Source organism: Calonectris borealis, chromosome 2 (assembly GCF_964195595.1).
Source record: "Calonectris borealis chromosome 2, bCalBor7.hap1.2, whole genome shotgun sequence".
Classification (NCBI taxonomy): domain Eukaryota; kingdom Metazoa; phylum Chordata; class Aves; order Procellariiformes; family Procellariidae; genus Calonectris; species Calonectris borealis.
In genome coordinates this window covers 27,002,755-27,015,982 of record NC_134313.1, presented here as the reverse complement: position 1 = coordinate 27,015,982, position 13,228 = coordinate 27,002,755, and the positions used below count along the sequence as shown (strand labels likewise).

At 41.9% G+C, this 13,228-nt stretch overlaps 1 protein-coding gene across 1 annotated transcript in view; it reads left to right on the top strand.

Moving 5' to 3' along the window:
- Nucleotides 1-11,891, top strand: part of LOC142078633 (neural-cadherin-like) — a 42,574-nt gene extending 30,683 nt beyond the window's left edge. Inside the window, exons 22-32 of the mRNA XM_075141463.1 lie at nucleotides 1,250-1,464; nucleotides 1,793-1,920; nucleotides 2,758-2,885; nucleotides 3,018-3,150; nucleotides 3,233-3,413; nucleotides 6,284-6,450; nucleotides 7,127-7,391; nucleotides 8,189-8,369; nucleotides 9,726-9,979; nucleotides 10,882-11,036; nucleotides 11,460-11,891. Coding sequence (XP_074997564.1) covers nucleotides 1,250-1,464; nucleotides 1,793-1,920; nucleotides 2,758-2,885; nucleotides 3,018-3,150; nucleotides 3,233-3,413; nucleotides 6,284-6,450; nucleotides 7,127-7,391; nucleotides 8,189-8,369; nucleotides 9,726-9,979; nucleotides 10,882-11,036; nucleotides 11,460-11,861 — 2,209 coding nt within the window. The 3' untranslated portion in view covers nucleotides 11,862-11,891. The remainder of the gene's footprint in view (nucleotides 1-1,249; nucleotides 1,465-1,792; nucleotides 1,921-2,757; nucleotides 2,886-3,017; nucleotides 3,151-3,232; nucleotides 3,414-6,283; nucleotides 6,451-7,126; nucleotides 7,392-8,188; nucleotides 8,370-9,725; nucleotides 9,980-10,881; nucleotides 11,037-11,459) is intronic.
- The last annotated feature ends 1,337 nt before the right edge of the window (nucleotides 11,892-13,228 follow it).

Genomic DNA, 13,228 nt, shown 5'->3' with positions numbered 1-13,228 from the left:
ATGGGACTATACTGGCTTAGAATGAGCCTGGTCCCCTTCCAGAAAGCAAGCCTTAAGCGTATTTGCTTAAAAATGGTCATCCCAATATAGGAAAGCAGAAACAACTGGCCAGCCTCTTCTGAGCACCCTTGGTAGGGGTGACAGGACAGACTGAAGCTGCAGAAGCCCTGGTCATGGTAAAGATCTGAGTCGGACATTGCTGCTCACATGTAATCAACCAGGGAAATTTTGCTGCCCCAAAACCCTTGGTAGGCTCTGCCGCCTGTCATTTGCTCAACTCTGAGGTTTCTTTGCTTCTGCTCCATTTTCAGTAGTTTTGTGAGTGATCTTTTTCTGCATCCTACCCTTGTAATTCTGCTCTCAGTAGGTACTAGCAATCTATGGGAAGCAGAAACTAAGAAATAGGGCCCCCCCCGTCCTCCTGCCCATTTCTGTTGCTTCTTTGATTTCCCCCTTACAAGTTTTGTTACTGTCCTGCTGTGATTACTCTTTTCTACAGAATCCCAGGAGTATTAAGAAAAGAACCCCAAGCATCTATTTTTGATAGCGTAAAGGAAATAAACCAGCAAGTAGCTTGCAATAAGAGTGAAGGTGTCAAGATTTACGACTGTCACACCTCTTCTCACTTTTTCTGGGTGGTATTACCTTCCCACACCCTTCCTGGGGAGATTCCAATTGGACACAAGAGGAAGGTTTGTCACAATGAGAACAATCAGCCATTGGAATAATCTCCCCAGGGAAGTGGTGGATTCCTCAACGTTGGACACTTTTAAGATTCAGCTGGACAGGGTGCTGGGCCATCTTGTTTAGACCGTGCTTTTGCCAAGACATGTTGGACCAGATGATCCTTGAGGTCCCTTCCAACCTGGTATTCTATGATTCCTTTGCTTCCCCTGTCAACATTATAAAGTCTTTGAACAAGCTGATAACTAAGCCTAGTGAAAAGTGGGTTTCTTTTTTTTTTGCTGAAGAGATTAGAGGTTTTCATGTGCTTACAACGGCTCCCTCGTTTATTCACAGAATGTTCTTGCATAGACATACTATCATTTAGAACTAAAGCTAAATTGTGTTTGTACAAACAAGTCAGTAGGGAACGTTTTTTGACGGGAGTTTTGCTAGTGCTTAAACCGCGCTATGGCCTAGGCAACATGGGCTCCTGTGTTTGAAGCGGGGAGTCCTGCTATGGGAAGAGCCCTTTGCAACTTCTGCTTGGATGGCGGATTTTTGCTTTTATTTATTTTTTTAATAGATGCAAGTGTTCTGCAAATTTCCACGGACCAGACTGCCAGCAGACAAAACACAGCTTCAGAGGCCACGGATATGCCTGGTTCCCTCCTCTTAAGCCTTGCTTTGAGAGCCGCATCTCCTTAGAGTTTATCACTGAAGTCGCCGACGGCCTTCTGTTGTACCACGGACCAGTGGTGCGAGGGCAGCCTGGAGAACGGGAAGATTTCCTTGCTTTAGGTTAGCACCTTAAAGAGTATTTGTTCTTTGTGTTTGTGTGAAGATGAGATTCAACTGTTCTGCATCCTCCTTATTCTCCAAAAGTAACTTTCTGATAAGTTTTTTCCTAAAAGTTTCCTATCAGAAAGTTACTTTTGGAGAATAAGGAGGATGCAGAACAATTTGCTAGTATGCCCAGTTTGTACCCTGTGTCACTGTGTTAGAAGTTGGATTTTTTTAAGCTGTCTAAAGAACTCCTCCAACTAAAATCTAACTGCAACAGTCGTTTCAACTGAGTTTGAGTGGGAACATGGTTAGTGTGTATCCAGTAGGAGTCTTTCTTTTGCAGAGCTGTCCGGTGGCGTCCCGTCGCTGACCGTGAGCCACAGCTCTGGTGAGCTTTTCCTGCAGCTGTCACGAAAAGTTAATGTTGCAGATCGCCGCTGGCACAATATTAAAATTATAAATGATGGAAAGGCAAGTGTAAATATGGACAATCCTGTGGAAGCACTAATTCGCGTACCTAGTTATTCCTTCCAAATCCTTCCTCCCTTCTGTAGAGCTCTTTTATCAATCAGTCTTTCATCATCTCTGCCACAGCAGGGACTGAAGTTTGTTAGCTCAGACGTCCCCTTAATCTTGAAGCAGTGAAGCAGAACAAGGCCTGGAGAAGTCCAATCCAATTTTGAAACTGGCCCTCCTATTTTCTTTGTTTAATGATCCTATCTATCGCTTGGACTACAGAGCTGTGATAATCCAGGGGCTAAATTCTTCCTGAACTGATGGAGTGAAATATCCTTAATTTCTCTGAGCAGGAAACCCTGCCCAACCAAGTGACTTTAGACATGCAGCACAAAGGAGGTAGATATGCTTTTGTGTAAGGGGAGCATCTTGCTGATAAAATACTGGTGAAGGCATCTGCTAGGCTCCCCCTTCCCCTCCCACACAAGACAAGCTGGGGGGCATGTCAGGATCTGGGATGGGGAGCCTGGCAGACCGTCTGCTCTGCTAGATTGTCCCTCTGGGTTCTGATTTGGCAGAAAACTCCAAGAAAATCCCATCTTCCCTCTACTGTGTCAGTGACTTGGCGTGGTCATGGTAGAGTCAGATCTTTCTTTTGTGTGGCTTCTTAGTTATACGCCGTGTGCAATAACATTCCAGATTAGTATGTGGAAGTGTTTTATTATTTTAATAAAGTTTCCTGCACTGTAATTGATAGTTACTATTCCCCCTTCTGCTAAGTGAAAGAAAATGTGTAATTAAAACGTATGCATATCTCTGGGTGCAATTGTTTTAAATAATGCCTTTCTCTAGAAAGTGAAGCTGATTCTTGACCACTGCGTAAATGTCTCAGTTAGAGACAATGACGGTGTCATTAAGAAGATCTCCCAAATGGATCTGTCTGCCTGTGAAGCCTCTGGAGAGACTGTGGGATCTCAAAGGTAAAAAAACCCCAAACAACAACAAGAACTGGAAACATAATTACTCAAAAGATCAAAGGAAAAAGGGGGCGAGGGGGGAAATCAGCCAAGTTGCTGTATTTTGCACGCCACTAATTCTTTCTTTCCCTTCAGCATGGGTGGGCTCTTCAGTGGCCATCAGCCCCTGCAGCTGGGTGGAGTTAAGAAGACTTTGCCTTACCACGATTCACAAAGGCACTTCAGAGGGTTTGTTGGCTGCATACGCAATGTCATTGTGGATAGTAAGGTAGGGCTACTAAGACCAGTGTTGGGTTTACTGCTGTTAACTGTAGACACCTGATGTGATACTTCTCTTTGTCCTTTTCCAGGTCTATGATTTAGAGCACCCTGCAGAGTCCCTGAACAGCGCTCCCGGCTGTGTCCTTATGGATGAAATGTGTCAGAGCGGTGGGATGGCCTCCTGTGGTGCCCACGGCAAGTGTGTTGGTGGTTGGGATTTCTTCCGCTGTGACTGTTCCCCAGGATATGCTGGACCAGCGTGTGAAAAAGGTACTGCAAGTTCTAGGGAGAAATTCATGGTGAGGATCTGTGGGAACAGCATCAAACATACTGCTCTAAATTTGCCATGACTTTAAACTGAGTAGTGTGATAAGACCATGCTGTACTCTGGGAATGATTTAGATCTGCAGCGATGTAAAGATCCTTCTGACTCTTGTTGAATAAAGATAATGTCACAGATGAGGGTCTTGTTGAGACCTGCTTTACTCTGCAGGGGAGGCAAGTGGTCAGATGGGTTGTTTTGTCCTTTTCATCACAGCATCTTATTTCTCAATGGTGAAAGATGAAAAATTCCATGTTGTGCCTTCTTCCTCTGATTATACTGATCACAAAATGTAGCTTAATGAACATGGTACTATTTGTCACCTTGCAGTGGTTATAAGAGTGATGAGGTTACCAGCTTAGCATGTTCTCTTTGTGAAACCTGGGGGCATGACCTTCAAGTTATCCTCAGGCCCGATTTTCCATCTATAAAACGGGGATAATTGCATTTGTGTCTGTCACTGGAATGAATTGAATGCCCCTAGACCACAGCAGTGGGTGCATGTGGGGACATAATATCAGGCTGGCTCCAGCAAACGCGTTATCCTGTACAAAATCAGCATGAAATATGTATCAGAGAACAAAAGCATGCAAGGGTGGATAATGAAAACCTCAGAGACATTGTGAGAAAGTGCAAAATTTTAGCACAATTAAAAAATTTAGGAAATAAATTATTTGACTCTTAGTAGCCCACAGCCATGTTCAGGGTACAGGGGACACACACTTGAAGGTGGCTCTGTCCTCCCTATCTTAATACCTTCAGCAGCCATTGCTCTGAAGCAGAAATCAGAAGTGAGTTACAGGTGTTTATTGAGACTTTACCTGCCCTGTGTCTGCCTTCTCCCTCTAGGTACAAGGTACAAACGATGGGGTTGATCATAACAGTTCATAATGAGCACCAGTGCCCCATAACTTTGGGGGCTTTGTGTAGTGTGGGAAGAGAATTAGCCCCCTCAGTCCTGTGGTTTGAATGAGCAGGTGAGGATGAGCAGCAGTGAGCAGCTGGAAAGGAGCGCGTGCAAGCTGGCGTTGAATCCATGTGTTGTGATTAATAGACAGGACTGGCGGTGTATCACACGTATCCTTTCAGCTCAACGCGCTTACTTTTCCTTCTTGTATACGGAACAATAATACCCTCTGCTGGCAGCCAGACCCTCTCGTCCTTTCTCCGCCTGCCACACAAGATTTAAAAGGTGTGACAGTAAATTACTCAGCGGAAGCTCTGTCTGTCCAACGGGGTGAGGACTGGAATAGTAATCGACACTAGGCCTGGAGCCTTCACTGTTTAAAGTGTTTATAATGACCACAGAAATGGTTAATATAGTTCAGTTTTTTGTATTAATGTTTTGCAGACAGATGATACTGGTTTATAAACATCTGCTTAGATTTGAATCTTACTCTGTTTTGCATTATCTTGGGATGCTGGCTCACAAGCCCAGCTGCCGTATTGGCTCCTACCCCTCACCACTGTGGGACAAACCAAGTGCTCAGAAAGTAGTTATTCCAAATCCGTAAGTCATATCCTGATGTAATAGGAAAACTTTGATTGGTTCCAGCTTCTGCTAATATATTGGGCTGCAAAATGCTGGTGTCCAGCTGGTGCTTTATGAATGGCTGAGCCGTGCTTGCAGCAAGGAGCAGACAGCTGGGGACAGGAGTCACTGTAGTGTCCCAAGAAAACCCATCCCTGCTCATCAGCTAGAGCCTGTAGCTGCAGAGATAGTGAACAAGAGAGAACAGTGGGCTAGGAAGAATAATATGAGGGGAATAAGCTAGGGGAGAAAAGAAAACACGCTTCAAGGAAGAAAAGGGAGGGGAGAAACAGTGAGAGGAAAAGAGAGTGCAGAAATGAAGTCTCTTGATCATTTGCTATTTCATGTCCTGGGAACCAGACGAAATGCCCCAGGATGAGCTGGGCACTCTTTAGATTTCTACTTGCGTGACACTGACCTCAGATGAGCTGTTGGTGACCCAGCATTCTTCCTGTCTAGTAACTAACTTGGACTATGTCTTTATTTGGTAAGAAGAAACTTCTTTTTTCAACTAAGCTGTGCCCAGAACAAGCAGATCTAGGATTCCTGTCAGGTAGTGAGACTGAAATGGGTGCCTGCTGCATAAGAGCACCAGGGTCTGAATGGTTTAGTGGTTTTTGATTTCCACAGAAGTGTGCAGTGCAACTTCATCAAACTCTTGCTGGACGACTCTCAGATGGATTCCCCAGGATGATGAGGAAAGAATTAATTTCAGTGCATTTTCTCTAGTTAAAATAATGAACACTGACTTAATCTCTCTTTGTAATTAAAAAAAAAACCATGACTTTTGACTGTGCCTGCCCCGAGGCTTTCTCTTGTGCCAACTGAAATGGGAAGTAAACTGCATGTTTTCTAACAGTGAGGGTTATTAACCACAGGACTCAACTACTGAAAGAAACGTTAGAGGCTTTTTTTTTTTTTTTTTGTCTTCAGATCAGTACCAACTACTTTACTGGAAGATATGTTTCAGATCTTAAAAAAAAAAAGTTATTATTTGGCTCAGTGTAGGAGTGATTGGATAGAACGTGTAGCTTGTGACAGGCAGAATGTTAAAGACAGTATCTAACTGTCCCTTTCCTGCCTAAATTCTGTATCCTTGATTTGTTCTTTTTCTCTTAATTCCCTTGGCAGCGAGGGGGTGCTTTCCATGACGCTTCATTACGTTGCCAAAGTTTCTTAAGAACTAAAACTCTGACATTCAGAACTAGTTAATTCTCAAGCAGTAGAGATCTGAGGGAGCAGTAATTTCCGAGGTTTTCACTTTGGTTTTCTGTGTGTTGTGCTTAGTTCTTCCAGAATGGGCATTTGGAAGGGACAGTTGGATCCATTATGAGCCGAGAAGCATCCTCAGCACTCACAGCACTCGGATCCAGCTGATGGTGCGCAGTCGTATCTCCCACAGCACCCTTCTCAGCTTGGCCTCTGCAGATGGGAATGGATACATCCGACTGGAGGTGAGCAGTCCAAAAGCTGTTCTGTTTCAGTGCTCTTAATTTGTCATGGAGTACCCTAGTAAGAGAAAAAGATGCAGTTTCCGATTAAGGACACCTATTCTGTAATGTAATAAAGAGCAAGAATTTTCCACATGAGGATAACTACTTTCATTTGCATTGTCCTTCTCAGTATTACGCTTTCATAGCATAGATCCTGGTTGTTTCACTGCCTGCAAAATGTGCAGGTGAGTGCATGTGATACACGTGAATGGGGAAGATTGTTTTGTCCTGTTTGCCTTTTCCCTTTGTTTCTATCTGTCTCTGGCTATAAAACTTGTCTCTACATTTTTGTTGCTGTTGAAAAAAGCTGTCTGGATTATATTAGCTAGACAGAGGCTAATTATTCCAATTGTAACGGGAGGGTCAGCTGGGAAGACTTAGAGGTAAACATCAGTAGGGAGAAGACTGATAAAAAGGTTCATGTGAGTTAGAAGAGTGGCCTGTAAAGAAAAGACTTGATAATTCCTGGACCTGCAGTTTCCTTTGTGGTAATTTTTATCTGGGAATAAAGCACTTACTTAAAAACAAGAGTGCCATTTTCGTTTTAAAAACTCGGGTCCATTTCTTGAGGCAGGGCTGTGTAATAACATTTAGAAGTGCATTTCTGTTGTTAAAGGTCTTTATCATCTTCCTCTAGGTGGTCGAGGGTTTCTTCAGCGTTAACTTCAGCTTGGGGGACAAAAATCACTCTCTGAGAATGAGGACATTACGTATAAACAATGGCCAGTGGGTTCTTCTGACCATGGAGCGCTACAATAATGAATTTACCCTGCGCGTTAACAGTGGTGGAGGTGATCAAGAAGTGACCTCTGTCTTGGGTACAAATAGATGGTTTGAAATGGATTGGGCAAGCATCGTGCTAGGAAACCGCCTTCCCAATCATTCAGAGAGCGATTTCCAAGGTAAATGATATGACGGGTTCCTAAAAGGAGGGAATTAAAGCCTAAAAGTGGCATCTTTGAGTGTATTGGAGAATCTAAAACTCAGGAAAGAATTCCCATGGAGACTACTATGCCCATGAAATCCCACCTCCTTTACTAGGGAATTCAGAGCCAATGTTCAACTCCTTATTTGCCATTGTATCTGCTCCTAGTGAAGACGTGAGATTTCCTGTAGATATTAAAAAATAGCACTTTGTATTTTTATTTCCCATGTCAAAGGCTCCAAGCAGGGAACTCATGCTGCAGTCTTCACTCCCTTTTTGCCTCGGAAGGTTTTAAGGAACAGACATGACACCTCCTGATAGGAGGAAAAGGATTTGCAAGGCAACTTGTGGTGCTTTCTCCGTTTCCTGGGGTCGGGTGCTGGGACTTGGAGATTGTGGCTCAACAAGAAGACAGCTTTTTCCATTCTGTTTTTTCTCATTCAGCCCACTTTTAAGATTATATTTTAAATCTAGATTAATTCAGTGGAGCTATTCTGGTTCATAGCACAATTCTGCTAAATTGTTGCATCGGTACAACCAAGCTGTCCTGGAGAAGTATTGTCAATCTGTAGATTGGCCAGAGCACATAGGCACATGTCCTGTAGCTCTTCTTCTAAAATAAAACCGATAAGCAGCATAAGGATCTTTTTTTAAAATGTTTTAAGTTTTCTACAATGCTCTAAGGTCTCCTGCATATGTGTTGGGGGCAAGGCTTGAGGTGAGGAAGTTGCTAACTCAATGCATTTCTCTGTATACTCTCCTGCTTTGATGCAGGTTGTATGCGTGATGTCCAGCTGAATGGTCAGCCGCTTCTCGTGGAAGGCAAAAGCACAGAGTTTGGCTTAATTCTGAGGCGGCAAGGTGTCACGATGGGATGCCATTCCAGTGCCTGCAGCAGCCAGCCCTGTTACAGCCCTTTCCTTTGTGTAGACCTGTGGAGAAAATATGAATGCCGGTACACTAAGCTTTTGTTTTCGTCCAGGGGTGGTTGGGAAGCTCTTTCTTTCCACCTTAGTTCAGGCAACTTGCTTCTAACAGTGAAACTCCCTGCTGCTGCTGACTAGAGAGGGGCATCCCAAGGACAAATCCTTCTCTCCATCTCATCTCCCATCATGGACCAAACTTGCCTTTTCCTGCAAGTCTGATATGGAACCTATTTACTCCATCATTTTTTCCATGGTGAGAAGATCACAGGCCAGTGAGGAAGTGAAATGTCCTTTGATAAAAGGTGGATTGCAAAAGCTTTGGTCTCTCCTCTGTGTGAAAATATATATATTCTTATACAGCATATATATAGTGTGTGTGTGTGTATATATGTATATAATATATTGCATATACAATATATATTTACATATATTTTCTGTAAAGAGGTTGAAATCAATCATACTTTGTATGAAACAATAAGACTTTCAAAATCAGACTGTCACAAAACTGGCTGCCCAGGGTCAGAACCAAAGCCCACCAGCTGGTGTCTTACACAGTTAGTTCCTCAGAGAAGATCCGCTCTTTAAAGAAAAATTTTCAAAATATATATTAAAATATGCAAATCAAAATACAGACATTTCTCTTAAAAAACCCAAATGCAGGACTGGGAGAAGGAGCCACTTGAATTCCTTCAATTCAGCCAAAATTTGGCACTTCTGAGGCCTGGTGATTCATTGCTGAAAGACGCTGTGAGATGGTCTTAAGTGTGGCTTGGGGACACTCTTTTCTTCAGTCTACTTGTGAAAGAACAATATGAAAGCTCTTCCATTTATTCACTAGTATTTCTTCTTTGGATTGCAGAAAGCAGGTCTGTGCCCTCACAGTATTCCTCCATGGCCTCTTCAGTTACATATCAGAAGAAATCACTTTCTCTGCAATCCTAAAAGACAAGATGGGTCATTCTGAGCAGTCAATGACATCTCTCCCAAAGGTCCAAATGAACATTACAAAGCTTATACTAAGTGCTTGCTAGCCCTTTTCCCATTGATCTCAGCTATCCATTTCCTTCTAGGGGTTTTGAACACGTCTGTGGAAAAAGGGTTAGTCTGTTCAGAAGCTGATGAGTCCCTTTTTTAAGGAAGGAGTGAAGCTCTTCTGCATATCTTCTGCATAGGGAAAGCAGAACATATGTTCATGTTTTCATAAGCCTACTAGCTCACTATGTTAGACTTCACATGTATGTCATACTCTCTGTGTGGATTTGTGGTTTGCTTGAAAAGACTTTAATTATTGGCTTTAAAGAAATAGTAACAAACTTTGCACAAAACAACATACAACTTCAGGTGCTTTGCTTCCCTAAAAGATATCTTCTGCTTTTGTTGTTCAGGTGTCCAGCTGGGAAAGTAGAAGTGACTGACAACCTTACAGGGCTCAGACACTGTACCTCATCACCTTGTGGACACTGGACCTGTAGGAATGGGGGTACCTGTGTGGCTCAGTCCCAAGACAAGACTATCTGCCAGTGCCCCGAAGGTTACAAGGGAAAATGGTGTGAAATTAGCCAGGTGAAGGCTGGAAGACCCGTTGGACTCAGCTCTGGCTCTATTCTGGCAATCAGCATGTGCCTCCTTGTCTTCCTAGGTAGGAGAGCAAGTACCTTTTTTCTTTCTTTTTAATATTGTACCTTGTTCCATTGAATCAAGTCTGCTTTACCCTTGATGTTGTGATCAGTGTTTCCACATTTTTCTGGAGATCACCAGTTGGGAGTTCATTTGAGGATGCTAAGAGACGGGCATCAGCACATAGTTACAGTTTACTTGCTTTGAAGCCAGTTCAAGCAAATTTAGGACTTCTGTCTTTCAGAATCATTTATTTTCAATCCTTCTTAAGAAAGAGCTTTCATCTATGTGTGCAAATCTGTGTGCAGCCACATCCAGTTGAAACTTCCACCTGCCCTGTGCCCTTACATTTGTAATAGGCAGGACCTACAGCTAGTACCTGCTATTTACATGTTAGGAAGGAAGAGATCTTCCTCTAGAAAGTTTATGATCTTAACAGGCAAGCCTCATTATGAGTGTGGGGCATAAAGAGATGTTCACAGTGTGTACAGTTTCAGGCGCACTTTGGCGGAAAAGTTAATAACACTGTTTTCATATTAATAAACTGCATACACATCTCAGAATAGTAAAGACTCCATGATTATATTACACTTGTAACCTTCATTAAAACAGTGTTTTACTTACTTTGGGTATCTTATTTACTCAGGATTGATGAAAGGCCAGAGATTGGCCAAAATGCCTTCTATTTAAATGGATTCCTTTAGGTAAGTAAAATACCCTTTTAATGAAGTTTATGATGTAATATACATAGATGATTCTTTACATTCCTGAATATAAGTTGTTTATATATTAACAATTACGCATTTCTTACCTTGTCAAATTAAGAGTTGATTTACTATCTCAGGAGTCATATAACTACTTGTTTATCATGCATCATACTTGGTCATATGTCATATAACAAATACATGTCTTTATTTCTTCCAGCACTCTTGGTCTCCTACACGGTGTGGAGTCAGTGGGGGAGTTCAGGGTTCCGGAAAGGAGGAATTTACCACATTCCTGAAGAGCGTGAAAGCTGGGAGGATGTTAGAGAAAATGTCTTCAATTATAATGAAGAAGGAGGTGGAGAACATGACCAGGTATGATGCAGCTTCAGTCCAGTCTTTGCAAATCCAACCTCTCCTCACCTTTCTTTCCCAGAGCTTTTATTTAACTTATTGTCCTTATCCAATTGGCTTTTTTTTTTTTTTTAACCTGAAGTACTTTTGAGCGGGAGGCTTCTGTTTCAGCCCAATCTGTACCTTTCATGATGGTGGTCATGTGTGGCCACCTTTGAGGGGGCTGCTCTGGGAACAGCATTCTTGCTTTAGCTGAAGACTATCATTAAGCAAAGGGATTTGTTATGATCTGAACTTAGCCCTCTGAACTAGGCCCTCTCTTTTCTTCAGTTCATGGAAAACTCAAGAATCCAGTTTCGTGCTGCATTGAGTTTTAAAATATTTTTTGGAACCTGTTTCCTTTTGTGTTTTTCCTCTCTGATATTTGCATTTTTTTTTTCCCAGAATGCTTACGATATAGATGAACTGAAGAAACCTCTCCACACCATTCCCCACTTCTCCTTGAGGGCAGCTGCTCCACACTCCAGGACACCCACTGGACCAAAAAGAGACTCAGTCCCAAAACATGCACATCAAAAACAATCAACATCAGCTGTTACCAGCATCCCAGACTTCAAGGAATATGTTTCTCAAATCATCTGGGATGCAGACAACGATCTACAGAGTCTTCCAGCTGACACTATTCATTTTTACTGCTTAGAAGGGCAGTGCTCTGTAGCAGGGAGCCTTAGTTCCTTAGACTCCATTAGTGGTGATGAAGATCTAAATTATGGTTGCCTCCAAGAGTGGGGGTCAAAGTTTGACAAGCTTAAAGAACTCTATAAGGTCTCAAACGAACATTTGTAACCAGAGTTAAAGGAACTTGATACATTGCTATGACATATGGACACTACTTTTAAAAATGCCCTTTTTTATATATGAGGTATATCAAGTAACTTACTTGATGCAAGTTTTTAGTTACAGTAGTGTGATATATTCACTTTTCCCAGGAGTGATAATCTGAATGGGCTTTTTATATGCACTGTACAAACAATTATTTAATGGTAGAAGTGCAAAGACTTTTAAAGCATGAATTTTCTTGAAAACTTTGGAATGTAGGGTTTGTATAGAATAGCATTATAATATCCTTTTTTATTTGTGTAGACCACAATGACTTGCTAGAATTATCCTGGATGCAAGAACTTGAATTATTTTCCTCCTAATATTAATGTGAATCCTATCAGGTGGGTAACAATGGGTAGGGCATTTTTTTAAAATTGCATTCATTTTAGGCTGTGAAATAATTATTACAAATGTTAAATATAAAACATTTTAAATTTCTGGTTTGCTTGTCAGCTTTTGTTTTATCCTCCTAAACTGTAATCTCCCTTGACGTCACACACACCACCTCACTCACTGTTACAGGCTGCCCAACCGTGTGAGACATTTTCTGTCTGACCCTTTTTCTAATTACCTGTAAAGAGGGGAAAAGAGTGGAAAGATCCTACCTGTGAATAGCACTTTGCTGGTGTGACAATTTTATACATTTAAAAGCGGTTGTAAGACCTGGAAAAATTTCTATTCAGTAAGCTTTTATTTCCAATTTTGCTATTCATCTGGAATCCTTCTTCAAAGTCTGCAGCTGGAAAACAGAAGAGCTGATAGCGGGTGTGAAGAGAAGCTGGAAGGGCATCCAGGCAAAAGTTGGAACTGAACCCTTTCTATCAGGAGAATCATTGTCAAAATTGGGATCCTCAAAACAGAAAGCACAGGAAACCTACCCTGTTCCCCTTTGCCTCCTCCTACTCCCACGCCCCAAAAAAGGACTGTGGTTTGAGCATGGAAAGGGAGTCAGGAGCTTCTGAAATCTAACATTGACTTGAACACTCACCTCTGTGACCATGGGTAAATCAATTTGTTCTTTCCCTTTCTCTCTTACCTCTCTGAAATAGGGGCAGCTACCAATGCCTGGGGTGATGTGTGAATGTTAACAAGGTGCTTTCGGAGTGCTTGAAAGCTCTGAAGTGCTAAGGTTTTTAAAATTGTTTTCTACTCAGTGTTTTTTTAATTACCAGTACAACATGATACTCAACGTTTGTTTTTTATTGAAGTCTTGACACTTCCTTTGGTTTATAAATATTGTTTTAAAATTAGATCTTTCATCACTATTCATCATTTTACTTGGCATAAAAAATGCAAATGTAAATTGGTTTTGTACCTAGAAGGAAGATTTT